Here is a 24,802-nt window from a genome sequence, read left to right as displayed (position 1 = left end):
AATAAAGTATGGCAAGAAAAACACTGGAATGGTAGATTTGTAGTTTGAAGAAAGTTAAAAGTTAAAATATAAATAATATGGTGCAAAGGAGCAAAATAAATAAAATAAATAAATACAGTAGGGGAAAAGGTAGTAGTTTGGGCTCAATTAAAGATGGGCTATGTACAGGTGCAGAGATCTGTGAGCTGCTCTGACAGCTGGTGCTTAAAGCTAGTGAGGGAGATAAGTGTTTCCAGTTTTAGAGATTTTTGTAGTTCGTTCCAGTCATTGGCAGCTGAGAACTGGAAGGAGAGACGACCAAAGGAGGAGTTGGCTTTAGGGGTGACCAGAGAGATATACCTGCTGGAGCGCGTGCTACAGGTGGGTGCTGCTATGGTGACCAGTGAGCGGAGATAAGGGGGGACTTTACCTAGCAGGGTCTTGTAGATGACCTGGAGCCAATGTGTTTGGCGACGATTATGAAGTGAAGGCCAGCCAACGAGAGCATACAGGTCGCAGTGGTGGGTTGTATATGGGGCTTTGGTGACAAAACGGATGGCACTGTGATAGACTGCATCCAGCTTGTTGAGTAGGGTATTGGAGGCTATTTTGTAAATGACATCGCCGAAGTCGAGGATTGGTAGGATGGTCAGTTTTACGAGGGTATGTTTGGCAGCATGAGTGAAGGATGCTTTGTTGCGAAATAGGAAGCCAATTCTAGATTTCACTTTGGATTGGAGATGATTGATGTGAGTTTGGAAGGAGAGTTTACAGTCTAACCAGACACCTAGGTATTTGTAGTTGTCCACAAATTCTAAGTTAGAACCGTCCAGAGAAGTTATGCTGGATGGGCGGGCAGGTGCAGGCAGCGATCGGTTGAAGAGCATGCATTTAGTTTTACTTGTGTTTAGGAGCAATTATTACATTACTATTACAGGGGCTGAGTCACTGGCTTACTGGTGCTCTTCCATGCCGTCCCTAAGAGGTGTGCGTCACTTGAGTGGGTTGAGTCACTGACATGATCTTCCTGTCTGGGTTGGCGCCACCCTCAGGTTCGTGCCGTGGGGGAGATCTTTGTAAGCTATACTCAGCCTTGTCTCAGGGTAGTAAGTTGGTGGTTTGAAGATATCCCTCCAGTGGTGTGGGGGCTGTGCCTTGGCAAAGCGGGTGGGGTTATATCCTGCCTGGTTGGCCCAGTCTGGGGGTATCGTCGGACGGGGCCACAGTGTCTCCCGAACTCTCCTGTCTGAGCCTCCAGTATTTATGCTGCGATAGTTTGTGTCGGGGGGCTTGGGTCAGTCTGTTATACCTGGAGTATTTATCCTGTCTTATCCAATGCAAATTTAAGTACGCTCCCTCTAATTCTTTCTCTCTGAGGATCTGAGCCCTAGGAACATTCCTCAGGACTACCTGGCCTGATGACTCCTTGCTGTCCCCAGTCCACCTGGTCGTGCTGCTGCTCCAGTTTCAACTGTTCTGCCTGCGGCTATGGAACCCTGACCTGTTCACAGGACGTGCTACCTCCTCCCGGACCTGCTGTTTTCGACTCTCTCTTTCTACCGCACCTGCTGTCTCAAACTCTGAATGATCGGCTATGAAAAGCCAACTGACATTTACTCCCAAGGTGCTGACCAGTTGCACCCTCTACAACACAATTATTATTATTTGACCCTACTGGTCTTCTATGAACATTTGAACATCTTAAACATGTGCTGTTATAATCTCCACCCGGCACAGCTAGAAGAGGACTGGCCACCCCTCAGAGCCTGGTTCCTTTCTAGGTTTCTTCCTAGGTTCTTGCCTTTCTAGGGAGTTTTTCCTAGCCATGGTGCTTGCTGTTTTGGGTTTTAGGCTGGGTTTCTGTATAGCACTTTGTGACATTGGCTGATGTAAAAAGGGCTTTATAAATACATCTGATTGCTTGATGATGCTGTAGGTGTGATTGAAGGTGAGAGTCAAATATTAGAAAAGGCTTTTACACTTAGATCACACCTACAGCGTCATTGCCCAAAATGGTACGCAGCATTATCTGGACGTGTGCAACCAAAAGGTCAACATTTACCTTCTGGATTTCAACTTTTGTTTACCAACCTTACCCAATATACACTTCACTTATCACATTTCTAATCTACAAAAAATTGAAATGACTAACCGATTGAACAGCTTTAAATATGTGAAAAAACAAAAGGTTGTCCCTACCCTTGATGGCACTTTGGACTAGCTACAGGGATATGGACCAGGTCACATTTTGTTGATACCTGAGGCTTGAGTCTCACTGTGGTTGTTTTTCTAGTTTCAAATATGTTTTATTATGAAGCATTGGTTTCCATGTATACAATTGCACTGTTTATTCTGTGAGCTTCGTTTTTACATAAGTCAACAGTAATATACCCAAAATCATCACAAGTATTACCACGCGATATTATTGCAAGAATGTATACATCAAAAACAGTATGAAAGGAAAAGCCTTGAGTCAAGATAAACGCTGTGGTTGTTTTCTAACGATTTATTTTCTAGTTTAAAGATTTGTGGGCAAATCTGTTTCGGTTCACAGTCTTTGCTTTTAGTCAAATTACATTTGTAAGTGTAATGAAAACAAATACCCTGAAATTAGCATGGATACTATGACTGCAGGAATTCCCTTTGTACAAAACACATACATTTTTATTACATTGTCAACAACCACAGAAGTACAATCAGAACAACTAAACACAAAATGGGATAAGATGAACAAATCCACTAAATCCACAGTGGACACAATGACAAAAACACAGAAGGTTGCTGGGATTATGTACATAGCAATTGTCTTCTCCACCTTGTTTATTTGATAAGACAAAAGGCCTGGTATGTACAATTACAGTAAAACGAATACAGAAGAAGACAAGAGGCAGACTATTCCCCACCTCTTAGGTTAGGGTTATACCCTTTCACACATTCTTTTTTTCTTCCTGAGACGTCATGTTGTGAAGTTTGTTATATTGATAAGTAACATGCGTCTACCTACCTATCCATCCTCTTCGGCAGATTTAACATCTAACGGAGCACATTTGGCTGCTACCTCAGCCAGACACTCCAGGCTTTTCCGGGTGTGACTACAAATGTCTGCCGGTATCCTCCTGTTAACAACTATTCTGATCACTCGCATGGGTTGTTTGTTTGTGTTGCTTATTTCAGGTGTTGCAGCAGGTTCAGGGTCCTGGTTTGTGTCGTGTACTTGAAGCATTGAAACAGATTCCTTTGCCCTCATCCTAGTGTCAACTATTCTTATTACCCGGGTCTGAAAGTCACTCATTTTGTACCTTTTAGCAAGTTCCATGTCTGTGCAGCTTCTTTTGGGCACGGAAGCGGTTTCCTTGTCTGTGTTGGTTACTTGAATGTGTTCCTTTATCGTTTCCATTATCTGAGATGTTTGAGCAAGTTCTGCTTCGGTTTCATTTGCTTGAGGCCTTCGAACGGGTTCTTTGTCAGTCCTTTCTGCCGTTGAAGTGGTTTCCATGATGGTCCTGCCTAACTTACCAGGTTCCATGTCCTTGCAGCTTAATTGGGGCATTTGAACAAGTCCCTCCATTAACCCCCCACTCAGTCTTTGAACAGGTTCAAAGTTTTCCGCACTTACTTGAACAGGTTCATTGTTCATCTCACGTATTTGGGGCATTTCAGCAGCACTACAGCTTTCCATCCTATTGACAATAATTTTTATTTCCCGGGTCAGAGCAGATTCTTTGCCTGTTTTGCTTATTTTATGCATTGAAGCGGTTTCCTTGCGTGTGTTGATTACTTGAGCAAGTTCTTTCCTTGGCCTGCCTCTTTTGCGCTTTGGAATACATTTTATTTGATCTAGTTTTTCAGGTGTCTTTGCAGGTACTTTCTTGGTCTGATTTCCTTTAGCCTTTCTAGCGAGTTTTTGGGGTTCAGCGGGTTCTTTATTTATTTCCCGTCCTTCGATACGTTGCTGATTAATTTCACCAGCTTGAGGCATTAGACCGGCTTCTGTGTGTAAGTCGGTTTCTTGGAACATTTCAATTGGTCCCTTCCTTGTCCTCCCTCTTTTAGATGTTGCAGCAGGTGCCATATGTGTGTCCATTTTCTGAAGCATTTCGGAGGGTTCCTTGTTGGTTTTGGTTATTTTGGGCATTTGAGTTAGTTCTTGGTTTGTGCCGGGTACTTGGGGAACTTGTCTGGGTCTCTTCCTTGATCTCATGCTACTGGGCATTAAAGTGGTGTCCGTGTTTACCTCGCTTACCGGAATGGGTTCCATGCAAATGTCGGTTAATTGTGGAATTCGAACGAATCCCTTCTTTGGCCTCCCATTCTTGGCCTGTACAACAGATTCTTTGTTTGTCTCAGCAAGTTTAATGTCTGTATTGCTTACTTGAATGGGTTTGTTTTGTGTGTCAGTTACCTGGGGTGTTTGGACAGGTTTCTTCCTTGGACTTCTGAGCTTGTGAGCAGGTCCCAAGTGTGTGTCGGTTATTTGTGGAGTTTGAGTGTGTTCTATGTTTGTTTTACTTACTTGAGCAAGTTCCTTCCTTGGCCTGCCTCTTTTGGGCATTATAATTTGTTCCATGTTTGTCTCGCTCATTACAGACATTTGAGCAAGTTCCTTCCTTGGCCTGCCTCTTTTAGGAATCTTAATTTGTTCCATGTTTGTCTCGCTCATTACAGACATTTGAGCAGGTTGTACATTTGTCTCACTTATAGGAGCAGGTTTCTTGTTTGTATCGCTGAGTTGAACGAGTTCCACGTGTGTGTTGTCTACTTGAGACGTTTGAACGAGTTCCACGTGTGTGTTGTCTACTTGAGACGTTTGAACGAGTTCCACGTGTGTGTTGTCTACTTGAGACGTTTGAACGAGTTCCACGTGTGTGTTGTCTACTTGAGACGTTTGAACGAGTTCCACGTGTGTGTTGTCTACTTGAGATGTTTGAACGACTTCCATGTTTACCTTACTTATTTGAGAAGTCTCCATGTCTGAACGGTGCGCGCCAGTTGTGTTTACTACTGGAGGCGATTGAGCAGGTTTCTTTTTCGTCATCTTCCTTCTCTTGGGGTTTTGAACAGGTTTTTCCTTTGCCTCCCTTTTGTCCTCACTGTTCTTTGTCCATCGACTCAATGTAGGTCTGTGAAGGCATGAGAGGGACAGGAAGACACAAGTAGGTTATAGCCTTGAGATAAGAGCAAATGGTTGAAGTGAAAACATGTATACACAGGTCCTCAACCCGAAATTCAGTTTGATTACTACAGCTCCGTAGAGGATCACTTCTCTATAACTTACTTCTGGACTTTGTGGTAACCATGTTCTTTGATCAGATTTTGGTACTCCCGGGAGTCAGGCCTCTGAGTAGGGCCTTGGTAGTCGTCGCTCCTGTAGTGGACACGAGATGGCAAAGGTCAGGGGGCACAAGGAGAGAGGTATCATCAAACACAAACACATCAAAAACACAGACTCTCACCTGGAGTCAGGTCTGGAACTCCGATCGGACCAGGACCTGAGCACACATAGATAAATAGATGAGAATCTCAAAATTAGCTCCAGTTAATCCCACCTTTCTGTGCGAGGTAGTTTTATGGACAGACTTTGTGGTTACCAAAAGAGTAGCTACGGACTGCTAATTTTTAGCAACTACACTACTAGAAACCCCTCCCTCCAGGAAAAGGTTCTTACCCGTCTCTGGAGTGGGATTGGTCCGAGAACCAGTTCAGAGAGTGGGTCGGGGAGGAACTGGAATACTCCTCAGAACAACTCTGAGTCTGACTCTCATCCTCAGATCTACAAAAGGAGTCCTGCAGGGACCACAAATTAATTAGAACCACACCAGAACAAACCAAGGGGAAATTATTTTCAAAGATCATTTAATACACAGACACCAAGAGACATACAAAAGTAAACAAAGAGAATACTTTTTCTGCTGAGGGAATAGAACTTACCCCAGGCTCCTCCACCACCACCCCCTCTGTCCGGTCCTGCTGAGGAGGATCAAAGCCGGTTGTCAGCCTCTCTGCGTGTCTCCTGGTGGAGGCAGCACTGGGACACACCCCCAGGGCACTGAGGGCTTTCAACACGCTGAGAGGACAGCCCTGTTTCCAGAACTCGACCCCCAGAGAGGCCTGGATGAAGTTGCATTTCTGCATGGAGGTGTAGAGGACGATGGCCAGGATAAGCCCCGCCCTCTGGCTGACCATATCACCTGCCGCCTCTTCTGTCCTCGGGCTTCAAAAGAGATCAATGGAGAACATGTTACAACCAATTTATGCTTTCATGCACACAGAGAGCAAGTCATTAATAATGAACAGCAGTCTCATAATTCAGCCTTGTGGAACCCTGTTTTCAAGTACAAAACAGAATTTTAAATGTACATTTCTTTTTTATAAAACTGTTGCGACCACCATACAATATAAAACGCTTTGATCATCTGGAAAAGTGCCTACAAACAATTATTATTAATTGATTATCTCTTATTCTCTCACCGTTTCGTTTTCCTTGCTCCCATCATAACCTGTGTCCTGATGGTGTTGGGTTTGGGGAACATGGCCCTAAGACAGGCCAGGGTCATAGGGGCCTTTTCTTCCCCCCACGCTAGAACCGCGTCCCAGGAAAATCCACTCACACTCGCCTCAGTCAGCGGCTGACGCAATGGCCCACGTTGGTCCTTCATCAATACCTTACTCTGGTAAAAACAGGCAAATGGACACATACATTTCTTTGCCAAACATCTTCAACAACGACACACTCACACCCGATGAGCCATAAACTGCTGGTAGCCTATAAACAAATACATTCTTTAAATGAATTATGTTACGTTAAAACAACAATTACCTCCTGGGCGATGACCTCGGCGAGGAAAAGGGTCATGGCTTCTCTAGCTTTGGTCTTCATCAGGGACCTGAAGGCCTTCAGGTGCTGGTGGCTGTGCATGTAATGCAGGGCCTTGGCATGAGGTCCAAACCCATTGTTCTGCTTCGTCTTGGAGAAAGGGAGCTTCTTCTTCTTGGCTCTTATACCTTCTTCAACGGGGAACGGAGACAGGAGTGTGGAGTGTGTTGTAGATTGGGGTGCCTTCGGACATCTTTTTGTCGTCCTCTCTCCAAAGGAGAACAGAGAACTGATGTGATTTGAAGTTTGACTTGATAATGTTGAGGAATTTACTTGATTTGATGGTGTTGAGGAGGAGTGTGTGGTTGGGGCTATGGGCGTTTGAGGTCGCATGATGGTCGTTGAATGGGATTCTGGGGAACGAGAAGTCAAGGTGGTCCATTTCTCCCCGTCCCACTGACGAACTGGCCTCCGTTTGTTTTTTTTAGAAGCAATGCACTCCTCTTCTATGGATAAAGTGGATGGGTTGGTTATAATTGGAGTTTGATTGGATAATGTTGTGGATGAGCTTGGTATTTCGGCACGGGGCTTTCGAGGTCTGCCAACTTTTGTTGGCAAATCTGACCAAGTCCAAAGCTTCCCATCCTGCTTGGTTTTCCTTCTGAGCACACCAAGACAGACCCAGCAGAGGAAGGAGTCATCATCAGGAGTGATGTCAAAGACTAGCTGGAAGGTCTTGGGGCTGGTCAGCGTGGTGACTTTCCTCCTGTTGTAACCCTTGGGCCCCCTCACAAACCTCACCCCACAAATGCAACACGTCTCTGACTGAGACATTGTGGTGGAAATGTCAGAGCGCTTCAAAAGAAAAGGGACAAAAAAGGGCTGATGGTTGTTAATCGAAGAATGATAACCTATTAATAAAACTCACATTGCAATTGTTAAACAATTCTTCTGTGGGGGAGCAGATAAAATGTATGTATGGTTTGAGAAACAAAGCAGACTCACAGCGGATCTTTCCAGTGGAACGCTACCATCCAGAAAAACCCCCGGTGCAAGTACTTTTCTCATATTAATCGACCGTGATTCTCAAAAATATTAAGCGGGCCACGCCCTGGTTAAAAAGACACCTTCCATTGGCTAATTGATGAAGATATCGTAAAGGGATAAATATGATAACATTTTCACTTCCCGCCAGCTACATGCCAAATATTGCAAACAAACTACACTACCACAGAACAACGAATTTGCACTAGAAATCACACAAATACGGTCATATAAAATGACGGCCTTTTGTAAGGTATATCAAACATAGATTAAGGCAAATACATTACATTTCAAACTACTTTAGGTAGGATAACTCTTGAAAGTAATATAGCGTAGAAGTCGGTCTGTTTCGATAGTCCGTTTTTTGTGCAGTCACGCATGCGCAGGGATTCTCCCTCCTACAAAATAAATGGTTGACTAGACGCTAAACGTCACAATACTGCCACCTGTAGGTTTGGAGTATAATGAAACATAGCTCTGGTAAACATCTTCCATAAACAAAGGATATATACACACACACGACAGACATGTCATTCACAATCATAATTGACATGAAGTGATTAGTCAATAACACAAGCGGATCTATTTCTTTCCTTCTGATCTTTATTATGTACAAAAATATGACTGAGGTTGTCAGCACGGCTCTATACATACATGAATAATAGCAGCAGAAACACACAATGTAATACGCAGTGTACTAGCCTGGTCCCAGATCTGTACGCGCTTTAGCCAACTCAGCTTCTTTTGCTGTCCCATACATGCTAGCTACAGGTTTACCATCACACTCAACACTACATGAGTGTAAGCTAAAGCACATACAGCTTTATGGCCAAGGGCCTATTGGAAATGGAACCCTATATAGTACACCACTTTGAGTCATAGGGAGCAATTTCGGAGGCAGACCCAAGACTAATTGGAAATTCTTCTCTACATGCCTTTAACGAAAACACTCATACAAACCAATAGAACTGTTGTAAAGTTCATGGCAAAAACGTCTACACGGATGCTGTTACTGCTGGATTAAATGATACACATGCCATAAAAGAAAAGCCTTTCGCATCAAATAAATAAACTATTGTTACACATCTAGGATTTAAACGATTTGTCCCCATCTGTTAGTGGTGGTGAGGGATTAAGATGGGGTCCTGCTCTGCTCGAGATGGCGCACCTCACGCGCCGGTCTCTTTTCCAGTCCAACCAAAATGAAAACAGCTAAACTCAGCTACGCACACCAAAACATTTCAGTCAAAAAATATATCTATTTACATAAATATAAACGCACACATTCTTATGTCTGCCTTCTCCTCCTCGATGATGATTCAATCATAAATTAAGATATTCAATAAACACTCATAACATATGCCTCAGTTGTCACTCCACTTTCTACAAGTCATAAAAATAAAGTACCTAATATAGACATATTTACACACACACCAAACATTAACAAAACACTCTGGTTTCACACAAAAAGCTTGTTTTAAGTTAGCATCTACAACAGCAGGGATTTTCAAGTGTGTAACTGATTCCCCATTTAGTGTTTTCCATAAGTACAACAGAGACCCTCTCTGGAGTCCAAGGCACTTCAGGATGCATCTGAACACACAATAAATTCCAAACCATTCCTTTGTAACCTCCATTCTTCAGAGAGCACCCACCCTGTCTTCACTACAAGGACTGCACTTCTACCCACTGATAGAGGGTAAGAGGTCATTCTGTGGTCCATAGCTTTGGTCCTTTAAGTCTTTATTTTATTTCTTGCTTTTGTGCTTCTTAGCTGTAGTTGTCCTTCCTGTTGTAGTTTGGAGGCTGTGTAGTAGTCATGCCCGATGTCGTTGTTTGTTATCATTTCTGTTGTAATGGTTGTTTTGCAGCTGTAATTTCTTTTTGTGTAGTCCTACAGAAGCCTCTGGTTGAGAATCTCCCAGATCATCAGCTTCCTGAACAGGGGCATGTGACACTGAGAAGAGCGAGTGAGAGACATCAGTGTGTGAGTGAAAAAGAGATTGTATGCGTGTACACCGAGTGAGTATGATAGTCTACGACGGCCTATGTACCTGTCGGAAGTTGAGAGGCCGCCCCTGGGCGATATAGTCAGCATATTTACAGGCAAACACTCCACAGTCACTGCCATTCTTCTGTTGAGGGATCTCCTATATATATATATATATATTACACACACACACACACACACACAGAGGATCCTGTTGAAAAGCAAATCACTAGAGAACGGATGCTATTTCTGACAGCCCAAGACACACTATGTATACAGTCAAGACAAAATAAGAACAACAAAGATGATTAGATATGCATTTCTGTCTGGGTAATTTACGCTGGCCCTCAAGCTGCCCACTGTCCACGCATCCAGATCTAGGTCCTTCCTGGCCTTGTGCTCCTCTCTCAGGTACAGCCTGGACAGGGTTGGACGAACCAAATACATGTAACAGGGTTACAGAATGAAATGACAAAAAAGATGGTCATCAGATTACAGGTACTTTTGTCAAACCAGATGATTACTGGAAGGGGACTGGGGACTCACAGTAAGAGGCTGCAGATGTCGTCATGTCTCTGTCCCATAGAGTCATAAGACCTCACGGTCCTGGAGTTAAAGTGTATCACCTAGAGAAGGAGAGAAAAATAAATAAACAAAGTCCACAGGTATCTACAAATGACCACAGAGAAGTACCAGTGGACTTTCTAAAGCAGTGGTCACCAACCTTTGAGTCACGATCACTTTGACTCAAAATGCAAGCCAAGATCTACCACTCAGATTTTTCAATTTTTTTAACATGACTTAAAAAAAAAACATAAGCCTATGCAACATTAACCAATTAAAAACAATTATGTAGCAATGAGGGTTGTGCTATAGTAGGCTATAGGCCCAACACAACATCACTGCATATTGGCTATGCTCGAATTTCTCTGCCAATGTTCTTCAGATGATTTTTCAATTATCTTAGTTTCCAAACAATCGCATCTACTCACGACCTCTCATGCTGTAAACACAGCCCAGTTCACAGTGAATGGCACAGATCCATATACGGCAATGGTCTATTTGCATATAAGCCTACTGCATTGCTGATTGGTTATGCCGCACCAGTCTGTGTAGAGTATGGGCTGAGTCGTGAGTGTCAATGCAATAGAATCCTACTACGACGTGTTCTGCCTACAACAAAATCACTTGCATAGTTTGTTTTGCATACTTCGTTTTGTTTTGGTATGTTGCATTGAAAGTGGCTAGTATTGCATTGATTCAATCACAATTCTCACAGTAAAGGGAAACGTTGAGTGTAAACTCTAGAAAGTTGAGTGAAGTTCAATCTCGTGCTTCTCTGTGAAGGCTGATATTTCAGCGCGCAGCTTAGAGGAACATTGCCTATAGGTGCACTTGATTTGCTCTATGGGCCTGCCGGGTAGGCGGAGATCTACCTTCAAAACACATGAAACGGTTCAAAATGGGAACACAGCCTTCCCAGCGTTTGGGCTGCCGAATCAAGTGCAGAAATGTTTGGTGATCGACTAGGAATGCCTTGGAGATCGACCAGTCGACCGTGATTGACCGGTTGGTGACCACTGTTGTAAAGTGAATGAATCCCCGTCAATCTGGGGCGATTTACAGCCAGTGACCAGTGGACTCCCAGGTGCAGCGGAACCAGGATGATGTCATACTGGAAGAGGTCCACAGCTTTGGTCCATCGCTTCACAGCGGCGTGCCCCCCTCCATGTAGTTTGGGGAAGAAGAAAGTACTGAAGGAGTAGACCTTCAGCCCTTGCCCAGCACTACTGCTACGAGTCATTACTAGGGACAAGTAGAAGTTAATCACCTGAGACACAGAGAGGGAGAGTTTTTTTTGTTAGAGACACTCACACACAACCAACCTCAAACTTAACAGCCAACAACCATACACACCTCATCATTGAGCCAGCTCCCTTCCTGTAGAGAAGCCAGGTCTCTCTGTGTGATGCATAGCTTGAAGGCTGAGCTCAGGACCAGGTTAGGATCCCTCTGGGACAGGGCACGACTCACCTCCACAGCCATCTCCTACACACACACAGTTTGAAATAAACAGAATGAAAACAGACCCATAGAATACATACACTCATGTCAACATACTACACAGACATACCGTTATAGGGAAAAAGAACACTCACCTTGCTGAACCTGGGGAGCTCCTCAGCGCTGTTGAGTGTGTCAGTGTGTGTTGGCTTCTCTCTGTCCACCAGGTTGAGTCTTGCAGCTACCTCTGCAGAGAGATCCAGCTCTGGCTGCTTCTGCTGGAGGGAGAGAGACTTTATAACAACCGTATGATGCTTCATAGCAGCCTTATGACTCTTCCTGGCATCCTTACTACAGTTCATAAGTGTGTGTCCTACCGTTGCATTGCTGGCAGGTTGTGTGTCCACAGCTGCGCTGAGAGGCTTACTGAGACACAACTCTCCTCTCATGTCTCTGGTTTGTTTGGCTGAGGATGTATCTCTCCACATATACACACTGGGGTTGGCTGCAGATAGGAGAAGGAGAATACATCAGCCTAGGACAACAGCTTCCAATACATGAGTAGGGGGGTGAGGGAGGCTGTGATAGTAGTCTACCTCTGAGGGGTCCTGTCTTTGGGGTCACAGACTCATAGGTTCTTCCCAAAATGGCCATTCTATGTCCATCCTGTGTAAATGTTGCCCTGTGAGGAAGCGAAGAAAACAGATGTTTGTAAAAGCTAGCTAACGGAACCACTGGAATTAAAACTATTATCTCACACACTCCATCACCACTCACCCCTGGGGTTTGGTGCGGGTGAAGGGCAGCGGTTGGCTCTTGCTGTATTTATCAGACACCATCTCCAGTAGCCGTCTGTAGTGTTCCTTATCACTCTCCTTCAGAGCCTGGAAACAGAACACACAGAACACCTGACAACTACTGACATACCTGGCTTGGCATTTAATAAATACCAGGATCAATCACAGGGTTGATTTTAATTTCAAACTCATTCTTAACTCACCTCCTCCACTGCCAAGCACTGTCTGTGGGTGCGGTTAGGGGTGGGCGGGGGTAGGTCTGAGCTGGGGGGTCCTGTCCCAACCCCCACCCCCAGGGTAGGCCGACTGGGCAGGAGCTGGAGGGAGCGTCTCTGGGGCTTGTCTCCGTCTCTCCCTCTGTCTTGGTTCCCTGGACCCAGCACTGAGCCACTGAAAACAAGACAGAGGACACAACGTGAAAAGGAAGAACATCCCACATATGTAGAACCTTTGTGTTAAAGCCCCAGAACTTAAAGTATGCAGTAGACAGAAGAGGAGACCTACCCTAGTTTCCTCAGAGGGGGAGAGGCTCCCTGGAGGAGGCCCAGCCCCCCTCTCTCCCTCTGTCCTCCTACTGTTGGTTTCTCTGGAGACATGGAAAGAGGGATAAACAAGTTGAAGCAACCACTTGACCTGTCCTCTCTGCTGTTACATATACATAATGTACAACACAGCTATCCTCCTTCCTTATCGATCAAAAAATTAGAGGCTTACTCACCCATTTTCCAATCAGAGCTGCTCATCCATGAGGTGTGGAGTTCATCTATTCCCATCAGGCCCACGGGACCCTACATAATAGGAGTGATTTAGGGCATAAGTCAGACGTGAATATTGTGCAGCTATTGCACAAACATTTTAACGTTTGTGTACTGGTATGTGTCTTTCAGTCAGAGCAGTGGTTTATGAGTGTGTTGCATACGATACTAGAATGCACCATTCATACCTGGCTTGCTGGGTACCTTCCGTTTCTCTCACTGGCAGGAGACGGTGGGTTCCTCAGTCTCAGCAGTCCAGCCACCCCTGCTACAGTCTTCTTCACAAAACGAATTATGTCTATGACAATGAGAAAGAGTACAGTACACATGTAGTCAGTTCAAAGCTGACTAACTAGCTAACGTTAGTTACAATGACAATTAATTATAAGAACAGTGGCTAAAAGTTGTTGGTAATAAGTTACCATACCCTTTCTCCGTCTCTTGATCGCCACTGGTTCATTCTGGCTAACATTTTCTGAAACATGAATGCTGTAACAGAATGTAAACACGTTTACTCAACAACAATGAACATTAACTACCTAACAGTAACTAGCCAGGTAGTAAAGTTACATTTGTTAGCAAGTTAGCCACAGTTAGTTTGTTACATTTATTCATTTCTACAGTACCTTGCTATTTGGTACGTTAGGAAATAGTTAGCTAATGTCTGGTAAGTGGCGCGAGGAAAGAGTTAACTCGCCTTATTTTTGAAGCAAGCAGCTAACACCAACTGGAATGAATGACAATTGTTGCTAATAATTAACTATCTAGGTTAGCGAGCTTGGGTGACAAGTTAGCTGTTAGCAAGTTGACTGGCTAGCGTTTGCCAGCTAGCTTACTAACGCGTTACATAAACAGCTACACAGAGCACACTAGCGCCAAAGACAGTAAATGTGCCACCAACAAATAGTGTGCGAGCACCAAGCCAGTCACCGACCTCTGGTAGTTCCTTTTGGTTGGCCTGGCGTTGCTATCCTGCCGTTGCGAGTCTATCTCCCCGCCAACGTTCAAACCAGGCCAACCGGAATGTTTTTGCCCGGTTATAGGCTCGAAAAGCGACGATAGTCCGTCAACTACCCATCCGTACATCACAGACAGATACGAGAGAATGGAAACTTCCTCGTACGGTCGGGCCAGGACTATCCGCGGTTTAAAATACAAGCTCTGTGGGCACGAATGTTCTACCTGCGCCAAACCACTATTCACCTTCTATCTAGCACAGTTAGCCTAGCATTTAGCTTCGTGTTGAAATGAGTGACGTGAAGACCGTATAAACCGTAGGGGGAAAACGTCAGAGACTTCCTACGGTCTACTTGGACGTGCTACTCTTATGCTGCGTTCATGTACTAGTTGCAACTAGGAAACTCGGAAATGTATGACTTGCAAAGCGGTTAACATCGATACTTGTATAAATACAATCAGTTAGCAAACATTTCCGAGTTTCCTAGTTCCGACTACTATTTGAACGCAGCATTAGACTTGATACTGTGGCATGTAAAAACATCGTAGCCCGTTTTTCACTGTCTGCAAGGGCTCCGTTTTGCATATTATGGGTGTTGTGTGATTATGTTTTCGTTGGATTGTCAAACAAATTACTTTAAAAAAGTAGGCTACCTTCGCAGTTCGATCCACCGTAATAATTGATTTTGCTGATACTATGTACTGGACCGTAAAGCCTACTGGCTATTTTCACCACTAATTTAGACAAGTGTCTGTTTATAATTTCCAACATTTGGTCTGGCCATTTGTTCGTGAACTATAGTTATACATGCAGCGTATCTTCTGTCATAACGTGTTGCCCTAGAAGACTAAATAAAGTAGTGCTCGCCAGACTAATGTCGGACAACGATAGAATGAATGCATAAATCTAGTTAACACCGTTAGTTTTCTGTTTCGTTTAGGGACCCGGGGAGAACGCAATAACTCAAAAAAAATGGGAATGGTTGGTCCTGTGCAGTGTCCAAATGGCATCAGTTTGACCGGTTTTGATTCAATTAAAGCTGACAAAACCCGTTTCTTTGAAGACTTTAGTTCGTTTTGTGAGCATATTTGATGTGGTTGAAACACTGTGCATGAATAAGTGTCAAAGATAATACATTTGCATTTTATCAAGAGATGCTGAAATAAATCATTTACTGAACAAAAATATAAACGCAACAATTTCAAAGATTTTACCGAGTTACAGTTCATATAAGGAAACCAGTCAATTGAAATACATTTATTAGGCCCTCGTCAATGGATTTACATTTACATTTAAGTCATTTAGCAGACGCTCTTATCCAGAGCGACTTACAAATTGGTGCATTCACCTTAAGATATCCAGTGGAACAACCACTTTACAATAGTGCATCTAAATCTTTTGGGGGGGGGTAGAAGGATTACTTTATCCTATCCCAGGTATTCCTTAAAGAGGTGGGTTTTCAGGTGTCTCCGGAAGGTGGTGATTGACTCCGCTGTCCTGGCGTCGTGAGGGAGCTTGTTCCACCATTGGGGTGCCAGAGCAGCGAACAGTTTTGACTGGGCTGAGCGGGAGCTGTGCTTCCTCAGAGGTAGGGAGGCGAGCAGGCCAGAGGTGGATGAACGCAGTGCCCTTGTTTGGGTGTAGGGCCTGATCAGAGCCTGAAGGTACAGAGGTGCCGTTCCCCTCACAGCTCCGTAGGCAAGCACCATGGACTTGTAGCGGATGCGAGCTTCAACTGGAAGCCAGTGGAGAGAGCGGAGGAGCGGGGTGACGTGAGAGAACTTGGGAAGGTTGAACACCAGACGGGCTGCGGCGTTCTGGATGAGTTGTAGGGGTTTAATGGCACAGGCAGGGAGCCCAGCCAACAGCGAGTTGCAGTAATCCAGACGGGAGATGACAAGTGCCTGGACTAGGACCTGCGCCGCTTCCTGTGTGAGGCAGGGTCGTACTCTGCGAATGTTGTAGAGCATGAACCTACAGGATCGGGTCACCGCCTTGATGTTAGTGGAGAATGACAGGGTGTTGTCCAGGGTCACGCCAAGGTTCTTAGCACTCTGGGAGGAGGACACAAGGGAGTTGTCAACCGTGATGGCGAGATCATGGAGCGGGCAGTCCTTCCCTGGGAGGAAAAGCAGCTCCGTCTTGCCGAGGTTCAGCTTGAGGTGGTGAGCCGTCATCCACACTGATATGTCTGCCAGACATGCAGAGATGCGATTCGCCACCTGGTTATCAGAAGGGGGAAAGGAGAAGATTAATTGTGTGTCGTCTGCGTAGCAATGATAGGAGAGACCATGTGAGGATATGACCGAGCCAAGTGACTTGGTGTATAGTGAGAATAGGAGAGGGCCTAGAACAGAGCCCTGGGGGACACCAGTGGTGAGAGCACGTGGTGCGGAGACAGATTCTCGCCACGCCACCTGGTAGGAGCGACCTGTCAGGTAGGACGCAATCCAAGTGTGGGGCGTGCCGGAGATGCCCAGCTCGGAGAGGGTGGAGAGGAGGATCTGATGGTTCACGGTATCAAAGGCAGCAGATAAGTCTAGAAGGATGAGAGCAGAGGAGAGAGAGTTAGCTTTAGCAGTGCGGAGAGCCTCCGTGACACAGAAGAGCAGTCTCAGTTGAATGCCTAGTCTTGAAACCTGACTGATTAGGATCAAGAAGGTCATTCTGAGAGAGATAGCAGGAGAGCTGGCCAAGGACGGCACGTTCAAGAGTTTTGGAGAGAAAAGAAAGAAGGGATACTGGTCTGTAGTTGTTGATATCGGAGGGATCGAGTGTAGGTTTTTTCAGAAGGGGTGCAACTCTCGCTCTCTTGAAGACGGAAGGGACGTAGCCAGCGGTCAAGGATGAGTTGATGAGCGAGGTGAGGTAGGGGAGAAGGTCTCCGGAAATGGTCTGGAGAAGAGAGGAGGGGATAGGGTCAAGTGGGCAGGTTGTTGGGCGGCCGGCCGTCACGAGACGCGAGATTTCATCTGGAGAGAGAGGGGAGAAAGAGGTCAAAGCACAGGGTAGGGCAGTGTGAGCAGGACCAGCGGTGTCGTTTGGCTTAGCAAACGAGGATCGGATGTCATCAGCCTTCTTTTCAAAATGGTTGACGAAGTCATCCGCAGAGAGAGAGGAGGGGGGGGGGAGGGGGAGGAGGATTCAGGAGGGAGGAGAAGGTAGCAAAGAGCTTCCTAGGGTTAGAGGCAGATGCTTGGAATTTAGAGTGGTAGAAAGTGGCTTTAGCAGCAGAGACAGAAGAGGAAAATGTAGAGAGGAGGGCGTGAAAGGATGCCAGGTCCGCAGGGAGGCGAGTTTTCCTCCATTTCCGCTCGGCTGCCCGGAGCCCTGTTCTGTGAGCTCGCAGTGAGTCGTCGAGCCACGGCGCAGGAGTGGAGGACCGAGCCGGCCTGGAGGATAGGGGACAGAGAAAATCGAAGGATGCAGAAAGGGAGGAGAGGAGGGTTGAGGAGGCAGAATCAGGAGATAGGTTGGAGAAGGTTTGAGCAGAGGGAAGAGATGATAGGATGGAAGAGGAGAGAGTAGCGGGAGAGAGAGAGCGAAGGTTGGGACGGCGCAATACCATCCGAGTAGGGGCAGAGTGAGAAGTGTTGGATGAGAGCGAGAGGGAAAAGGATACAAGGTAGTGGTCGGAGACTTGGAGGGGAGTTGCAATGAGATTTCACATGACTGGGAATACAGATACACATCTGTTGGTCACAGATACCTTAAAAAAAACAGTAGGGGAGTGGATCAGAAAACCAGCCAGTATCAGGTGTGATCACTATCTGCCTCGTGCAACTGTCCTTCACATAGAGTTGATCAGGCTGTTGATTATGGCCTGTGGAATGTTGTCCCACTCCTCTTCAATGGCAATGCAAATTGCTGGATATTGGCGGGAACTAGAACACGCTGTTGTACACGTCGATCCAGAGCATCCCAGACATACTCAATGGGTGACATGTCTGGTGAGTATGCAGGCTATGGAAGAACTGGGACATTTTCCAGGAATTGTGTACAGATCCTTGCGACATGGGCCCGTGCATTATCATGCTGAAACGTGGTGATTGCGGCGGATGAATGGCACGACAATGGGCCATTCTAATTGACAACGACAAAATGCAATTGTGTTCATTCCCTGTAGCTTATGTCTGCCCATACCATAACCCCACCATGGGGCACTCTGTTCACATCAGCAAACCGCTCGCCAACACAACACCATACACTCGGTCTGCCATCTGCCCGGAAGTTGAAACCGGGATTAATGTGAATAGCACAATTCTCCAGTGTGCCATTGTCCTTCGAAGTTGAGTATTTGCCCACTGAAGTCGGTTACAACGCTGAACTGCAGACAGTTCAAGACCCTGGTGAGGAGGATGAGCGTCCCTTAGACGTCTTCTAACAGTTTGTGCAGAAATTGTTCGGTTGTGCAAACCCAGTTTCACCGGGTGGCTGGTTTCAGACGATCCCGTAGGTGAAGAAGCCGAATGTGGAGGTCCTGGACTGGCGTGGTTATACGTGGTCTGCGGTTGTGAGGCCGGTTGGACTTCTGGAAAACGAAGTTGGAGGCTTATGTTAGAGAAATTAATATCCAGTTCTCTGGCAACAGCTCTGGTGGACATTCCTGCAGTCAGTATGCCAACTGCACGCTCCTTCAAAACTCGAAACTTGGTGACAAAACTGCTCATTTTAGTGTGGCCTTTTGTCCTAAACACAAGATGCACTAGTAGTGTAATGGTCATGCTGTTTAATCAGCTTCTTGATATCCCACACCTGTCAGGTGGATGGATTATCTTGGCAAAGGAGAAATGCTCACTAACAGGGATGTAAACAAAGTTGTGCACAAAACTTTGGAAAAATACACTTTGTATGGAACATTTCTGGGATCTTTTATTTCAGCTCATGAAACAAGGGACCAACACTTTACATGTTGCGTTTATATTTTAGTTCAGTATAGTTCTCCACTCCTGTTCCCGAAGCAAATGTAACATACTTCTATCATTTTAATGCAAGACATGCATTATTCTGCAGGAGTTCATATTATGGCACGTGAGGTTATATGCAGTCAGTGTCCAGATTTCAATTACTACTCGATTGAAGGAATATTCTGCGTATTCATGTATACAGGGTTACTCGTGAACGTGATATCAAAGGTGCATGTAAACAGTTTATACGGAATAAGACCTTAAACGGGATGAGCTAATATCTGGAAAACTGCGCATGTAAACGGTCATTAGTTAGTCGAGTGTGGAACTGGTACCTCCTACCTTGTATGCCCTGAATGATTACATCATTTAATGGGCATCTGCGATTTAAGCCCCAGCTGAAATTGTTGCTGATAGACATTCTAATATAGTATAGAAATTGTTTAATCTAATTATTACCAGAGCACCAATACATGTCATATCAGTGATTTGACCCCTATGTGAACTGTCATGATCTGCAGTGTAACTGAAGACATAACTACCAAAGCTTTAGCTGGTTATTAAGATTATGGTTGCCCCGTCTGCGAAACTGTTGTCAAATGACACTGGACTGGAATGACTGGTCTAAAAGAAGAACTAGCCTACTTAGTAGTTACTATTTTCCTCGCTGGTCTCATTTTGAGATGGTAAATACATGTGCGCACAAAGCTCCCCAGAACTAATCACCTGTGTTAATGAATGATTAACACAGTCAAATGTAGGGGTGTTTGTACCACCATCAGTTTTTGACCAACCCATAAATCTAACAATACTGTAAGTATTGATGTAAAAGTCTGCATGTCTGATCCTGCCTTAAAAAGATAAACACCCAATGCGCAAGGCAGGTAATCACACAATTCAAATATTTATTGATTTTGTAGAAATGGTGATCGATAAAAAAAATAAATCATTGACAAAACATGTTCACCAGCTTTGATCTATAGCTCAGAATTCCAGTGTGAAACTTGACACATTTATCCACATGTGAAACTAACAAATATTAACAACAGCGAACATATATACAGAATCAGAGATACAAACTTGAATAAAAGTCAGGTAGAAAAATATCGATCTAATACTTTCAAAAACACATGCATTCGGGTTAGAAGACCTCTTAGTATTTACTTGGAGGCCGACAGTAATATCTGTAGAAAAAAAGTAATTGTAAAAAAATACATTTTGTCTTAAAAAAAATTCTAACTTTCTAAATCAGATATTAGACAAATACATTCCCTTGTATATTTGAACACAAAGATGGATCATAAATATGTTGCATTGAAAGGAGGCATTCATACATAGCTTCAGCAGTCAGACTTCTTGTGGTAGGAGAGAAGAGATGGAGTCTGGAGGAGAGAGAAAACAATGTGTCAGAACCAGATAAAAGGGCAACACACGCATAAACACTCAGGTGTCTGTGGAAAACTCCCAGTACAGAAGAAAGCCATTCCAAAATGAACAATGGTCCATTGAATAGTTACGTAGTGACTACCCACACGTGCCTGCTTACACCAGATTGTTCCCTACCCTGAGACGTGCATCCTGGTACTTGTAGTTTGTTCAGTATGGTGAGGGTGATGTGGGGAGATATTAACGAAGCAAAGTATTCTGGTACTTGTAGTTAGGTCCTCACCTGGGCCGTACCGGTAGATGGGGGACAGACAGCTGAGGTACAGCCATGTCCTGTTCTCTTGCAGCCACCGCTGCCGATAGCCAATCATATCAGGGGAACTTGGAGGCGGGACTAAGTAATGTTAACTCGAAATGACACAACAAGGTTCCAGTTTAACAAAGTTTAATATACCGTATGAACACACTACAAGGTAGCCATTGCACTCTCGGCTAGGTCCATCAACGAACAGACGTCCTGCGCAGGCGCAGTCTTGACTGAGTGATAGCCCCGTAATAACAGAAATATAGGGATACTTAAAACATGAACTTAAATCTCCCCCTTTTTTTTAAGTCAAATTAAACATCAACCACATAATTAAATGTCCAAGTATTATTCAAGTTCCCCATTACAAATGGGTTGTGTGACAGTTTTTATTTGTATTACTCAAGCTGCCACTTTCCATTACTGAGAGCCTGTAGGAGCACAAGACCGGATGCTCCTTTTTTAGTCAGACAGTCAGCAAGCTGTTCCTTTGTGGTCGACCACAGAATCCGCTGGATTCTCTGTGCTTGAATAAGTTCCTTGATGCTGCTAATCTCAATACGAAGTCTTTTCTCTGTGACAGACTTGGTTGACTTCAAAGCGTCAACTAATGAGTAGATGTCAGTGACACAAACTACAGGTAGAATGTGCTGTTTTGTCTCACCAGTGGTAAGCTCTGAGAACAGAGTTGCAAGAAAGATCGCATTGTCAATTCCATCCGCAAGAGCAAGTGTTTCTCTAGCAAGTGTGCTTCGGACAACCCTTCTGATCCTTTCTGACTGCCAACAGATAGGTGAGAATCTTCCTCCTTCACCCATTAACACGATTAGATGTCCACCTTGTGTGCCTCCATCTGTAAGGTTCCCTAGCGAAGCATCACTGAAGACAACTAGTTTCAAAGAGTCATCTTTTCCAACATGCTGAAACTTTAAAGTCACTTGTTGTGATTTCAGTTTACGAACAACTTTGTTTGCCTCATGAATGGTTTGTACAGTGGCGTGTTAGATGCCAAGTTGCAACCATTACATCAGGTCTACTCTGTCTAGCAACCCATCAAATTTTTCCTATCTTTGACCTCAATCAGCTTCAATTCCACAGAGGGGAATTCCTTTGTACGGCTCTTGAAGAATCCATGTGAATGGGTTGAAGATTCTTGATATAGCTCTCCTGTTGCATCTGTATTGTCCCATCAACTGTAATAAACTATGTCAACATAACAAAAATGATCATGCTCCTCACGGCCGACCTGGAAAACAGATTTGAGGTTTGGAATCACAGTTGTAGCAAAGGTCTGTGAGCCACCCCAGATAAAGTCATCAACATGACAGGCAAGTACTCCAGTCACATTGCAGTCTTGATCAAGCCAATAGAAGACTGCAGGATCCACTTGTGACATTTTTCCACCTGTATTCAGCATTGTTGCCTTGACTTTGTTGTACCAGTAGAGTGATGCATCTGCCAGTCCATACACACATTTTTTTTAGTTTCCACAGTGTTCCTTCGCATTTAGCTTCAGGCGGAGGTCGGATGTGAATGTCCCTTGACAGCTCCGTTCCCTGCAAAAATGAAGATTTGATGTCTATGGAATTAAGTTACCATTTTTTCTGGCAGATCACTGACATCAGCAACCTGAGTGACTCTGAGGCGCATGTCGGTGAGTCTTTTGGGAGTTGTTTAGCAGCCAGCTCCTCAAAACCTCTAGCCACTAGACGTGCTTTAGGCACTATTCCAGTTAAGGATTCTTTAAGGGTACACACCCACCTTGTTGAGACACATTTTTGGCCAATGTCTTTAACTTCCTGAAACACTCCATTTTCCCTCCAATTACTGAGCTCATCTAGCTTAGCTGAGTCAAATGACACGTCCTTTGTTTCAAGTACATCATCATTTTGAATGTCATTCTGTTTTTCTCGATTTTCCATTGGTACAATTCTGAGATTATCTACAAGTGACAGGTCAGCTGACCCTGTTGTACCAGAAAGTGTAACTGGTTCAGAGTACTGCAAGTTGTACCAGTTCTGGTGTTTCCTTTGGCTTTTCCTGCTCATCCAATGACGGTTGCTGTATGTGGAATACCACTTTGTCTGTCCATGTATTTAACAGTTTGTCCAGTTTTCAGATTGGAACAACCATGTTCTCTTAACACATGTGGCTGTTGTTGAATGTTTTCCTCATTTGAACGCTCAACAGTATTATCTGTGGCATGTTTGAAGGTCTCTGCTCCATTTCCTGTGTCAGTTTCAGTGTCCATATCATTGGATGTGACATCTGGTAGGTTTGTGTCTGTTACTGTCTCCTTTTCATTAGGATGATTCTCAGCAACAGCCCCTCTATCTTGTTGATCCTTTACTTTCCGCAATCTTGAGTGATGCACCCTGACAATGATGCCTCCGTGCCTCACAAATATCACCACACCATCTTGGCCAATGACTACTCCCGGTCCTTTCCACTCTTGACAGTCAACTCGTTTGTAGTACACTTTGTTTCCAGTTTCGTACTTCTCATCGGCGGGTCGTAGCTGTTTACGCAGAGCCCTGCAAATTCTTTCTGAGCACTCTGCTTCAGTCAACGCTTTTCTCTCTGCATGTAGTGCTGACAGGTGCTGTCCCACCCATGCACTCACACTGGCCCCTTCTAGTGCTGGTGGCTTGTCAACCAGTACAGAGGGAAGATTAGGGTTCTGCCCGAACACTAGTTGGTATGGGCTGTAACCATGAACATTGTGCATTGAGTTTTTTGCCATCAAAGCCCAATCTAGGGCTGTGTTCCAGTCACATCCATTGTCTTGCTTCACTTTCAGCATGATCTCTGTGAGTGTTTGATTACGTCTCTCCAGAAGTCCATTGCTCCATGGACTGTATGCAGCAGTTGTCTTTACTTCCATGTTGAATTTCTCTGCCATTTCTCTTATTTCATTATTATTGCATTCTCCTCCATTGTCACTAACATTTCTGGGACGGGCCATGCACACATACCCAGGAATGAATGAAGTGCTTGACGATGTCACTGGGTTTCTTTGTATTCACAATGCTTCCAGCACTAAAGCGTGTTAAGTGGTCGATTATGTGAAGGTACCACACACTTGGTGCTAACTCATGTAGATCTACAGCCACTGTTTCATTGTATTTGGAAGCCAGTGGCAAACCAACACCTGGTTTGGGCTTAGGTTTACTGTATTTTTGACATGTCTCACAACTGTTAACTATCTGCTGTAGAATGGAAATACTCTCATCCTTATTCCCTGAACTGCTGAGTAACTTCTGGAGTCTCAACTGTAGCAAGTCCAAACTGTTTGTGAAGCTTTAACAATACTTTGTGTTTTTCTTTTGTGTTCATGTTCTCTGACTGTCAGAATCTCCATGTGCTCTGTGTCCGTCAGAATCTCATTTTTGCATGGACTCTGTGTGATGTCTTTGTCTAAAATGTTTACACAATACTGGCCTGAGGTACTAAGTTCAAGAGTCACTGGTTGTTTAAACATCACTGCTTTGTCATTTTTTTATGTCTAGTACAGCCCCTGCCTTCTTCAGGGAAGCTTTGCTTAATAGTAAGGGGATATCTGTAGGGACCACCTCTGTTTCAATGTGACAGTCTGACCAATTTTTGCTGGCATCTTAACTCTCTTGGTAGGATGGCCAATTCTCCCATCTCCAAATTTGAACGCTCTGTTGCTTGGTGTGTCAATCATATTTTGTACTTCTTTCATATTTAGTTCACTGACATAACTATCAAGCCATTTTGCACCACACACTGTCCGTGTACATGCAGTATCAATCACAGCAGATCCTTAGGATTCAACTATAAAAATCTCAGTATCAGAAGCAGATTAATTTGAAAACAGTGTAATGTTACACTGCTCTCTGT

At 44.5% G+C, this 24,802-nt stretch overlaps 3 protein-coding genes across 6 annotated transcripts in view; all 3 read right to left on the bottom strand.

Annotated features, from left to right (window-relative positions):
• Positions 1-2,302: 2,302 nt before the first annotated feature.
• Positions 2,303-8,228, bottom strand: LOC115196144 (uncharacterized). Of its 3 annotated transcripts, XM_029756760.1 has the most exons (9): positions 7,799-8,228; positions 6,797-7,648; positions 6,448-6,647; positions 5,908-6,190; positions 5,645-5,763; positions 5,433-5,468; positions 5,255-5,344; positions 4,757-5,099; positions 2,303-4,717 (listed from the first exon to the last, which is right to left on the bottom strand). In XM_029756760.1, the coding sequence occupies exons 1-9, from the start codon at positions 7,859-7,861 to the stop codon at positions 2,984-2,986; spliced, it is 3,720 nt and encodes a 1,239-aa protein (XP_029612620.1). In that variant the 5' UTR covers positions 7,862-8,228; the 3' UTR covers positions 2,303-2,983. The 3 variants fall into 3 exon arrangements, with proteins under 3 accessions (XP_029612620.1, XP_029612619.1, XP_029612621.1); XM_029756759.1 differs by having other exon boundaries at positions 2,303-5,099; XM_029756761.1 differs by having other exon boundaries at positions 2,303-5,099; positions 8,125-8,214.
• Positions 8,229-8,420: 192 nt separating this feature from the next.
• LOC115196143 (sentrin-specific protease 2) lies at positions 8,421-14,659 on the bottom strand. Of its 2 annotated transcripts, none has more exons than XM_029756757.1 (16): positions 14,318-14,659; positions 13,811-13,872; positions 13,572-13,681; positions 13,347-13,416; positions 13,133-13,214; positions 12,832-13,018; positions 12,609-12,715; positions 12,428-12,513; positions 12,209-12,336; positions 11,987-12,109; positions 11,745-11,876; positions 11,452-11,658; positions 10,374-10,453; positions 10,167-10,245; positions 9,892-9,987; positions 8,421-9,794 (listed from the first exon to the last, which is right to left on the bottom strand). In XM_029756757.1, exons 1-16 carry the CDS (start codon positions 14,467-14,469, stop codon positions 9,732-9,734), a joined length of 1,764 nt encoding a protein of 587 aa, XP_029612617.1. In that variant the 5' UTR covers positions 14,470-14,659; the 3' UTR covers positions 8,421-9,731. The 2 variants fall into 2 exon arrangements, with proteins under 2 accessions (XP_029612617.1, XP_029612618.1); XM_029756758.1 differs by having other exon boundaries at positions 11,987-12,106.
• A 5,469-nt stretch (positions 14,660-20,128) lies between these two features.
• LOC115195139 (pericentrin) overlaps positions 20,129-24,802 on the bottom strand; it is a 54,187-nt gene continuing 49,513 nt past the window's right edge. Inside the window, exon 56 of the mRNA XM_029754945.1 lies at positions 20,129-20,630. Coding sequence (XP_029610805.1) covers positions 20,596-20,630 — 35 coding nt within the window. The 3' untranslated portion in view covers positions 20,129-20,595. The remainder of the gene's footprint in view (positions 20,631-24,802) is intronic.

This window comes from Salmo trutta, chromosome 6 (assembly GCF_901001165.1).
Source record: "Salmo trutta chromosome 6, fSalTru1.1, whole genome shotgun sequence".
Classification (NCBI taxonomy): Eukaryota; Metazoa; Chordata; class Actinopteri; order Salmoniformes; family Salmonidae; genus Salmo; species Salmo trutta.
The sequence above is the reverse complement of the archived record's forward strand: the minus strand, read 5'-3'. Positions and strand labels throughout refer to the sequence as shown.

What these genes read in the sequence shown, in the direction of transcription:
- LOC115196144 (XM_029756759.1), bottom strand. Translation starts at nt 7,861, where the DNA reads ATGAGAAAAGTACTTGCACCGGGGGTTTTTCTGGATGGTAGCGTTCCA. An exon ending in TGGTGGTGGAGGAGCCTGGG is followed by an intron (nt 5,764 to 5,907) that starts GTAAGTTCTATT and finishes TGGTCCCTGCAG; the next exon opens with GACTCCTTTTGTAGATCTGA. An exon ending in AGTTCCAGACCTGACTCCAG is followed by an intron (nt 5,345 to 5,432) that starts GTGAGAGTCTGT and finishes TGTCCACTACAG; the next exon opens with GAGCGACGACTACCAAGGCC.
- LOC115196143 (XM_029756757.1), bottom strand. Translation starts at nt 14,469, where the DNA reads ATGTACGGATGGGTAGTTGACGGACTATCGTCGCTTTTCGAGCCTATA. An exon ending in AGTGCTTGGCAGTGGAGGAG is followed by an intron (nt 12,716 to 12,831) that starts GTGAGTTAAGAA and finishes TTCTGTTTCCAG; the next exon opens with GCTCTGAAGGAGAGTGATAA. An exon ending in GGCCTCTCAACTTCCGACAG is followed by an intron (nt 9,795 to 9,891) that starts GTACATAGGCCG and finishes CGCTCTTCTCAG; the next exon opens with TGTCACATGCCCCTGTTCAG.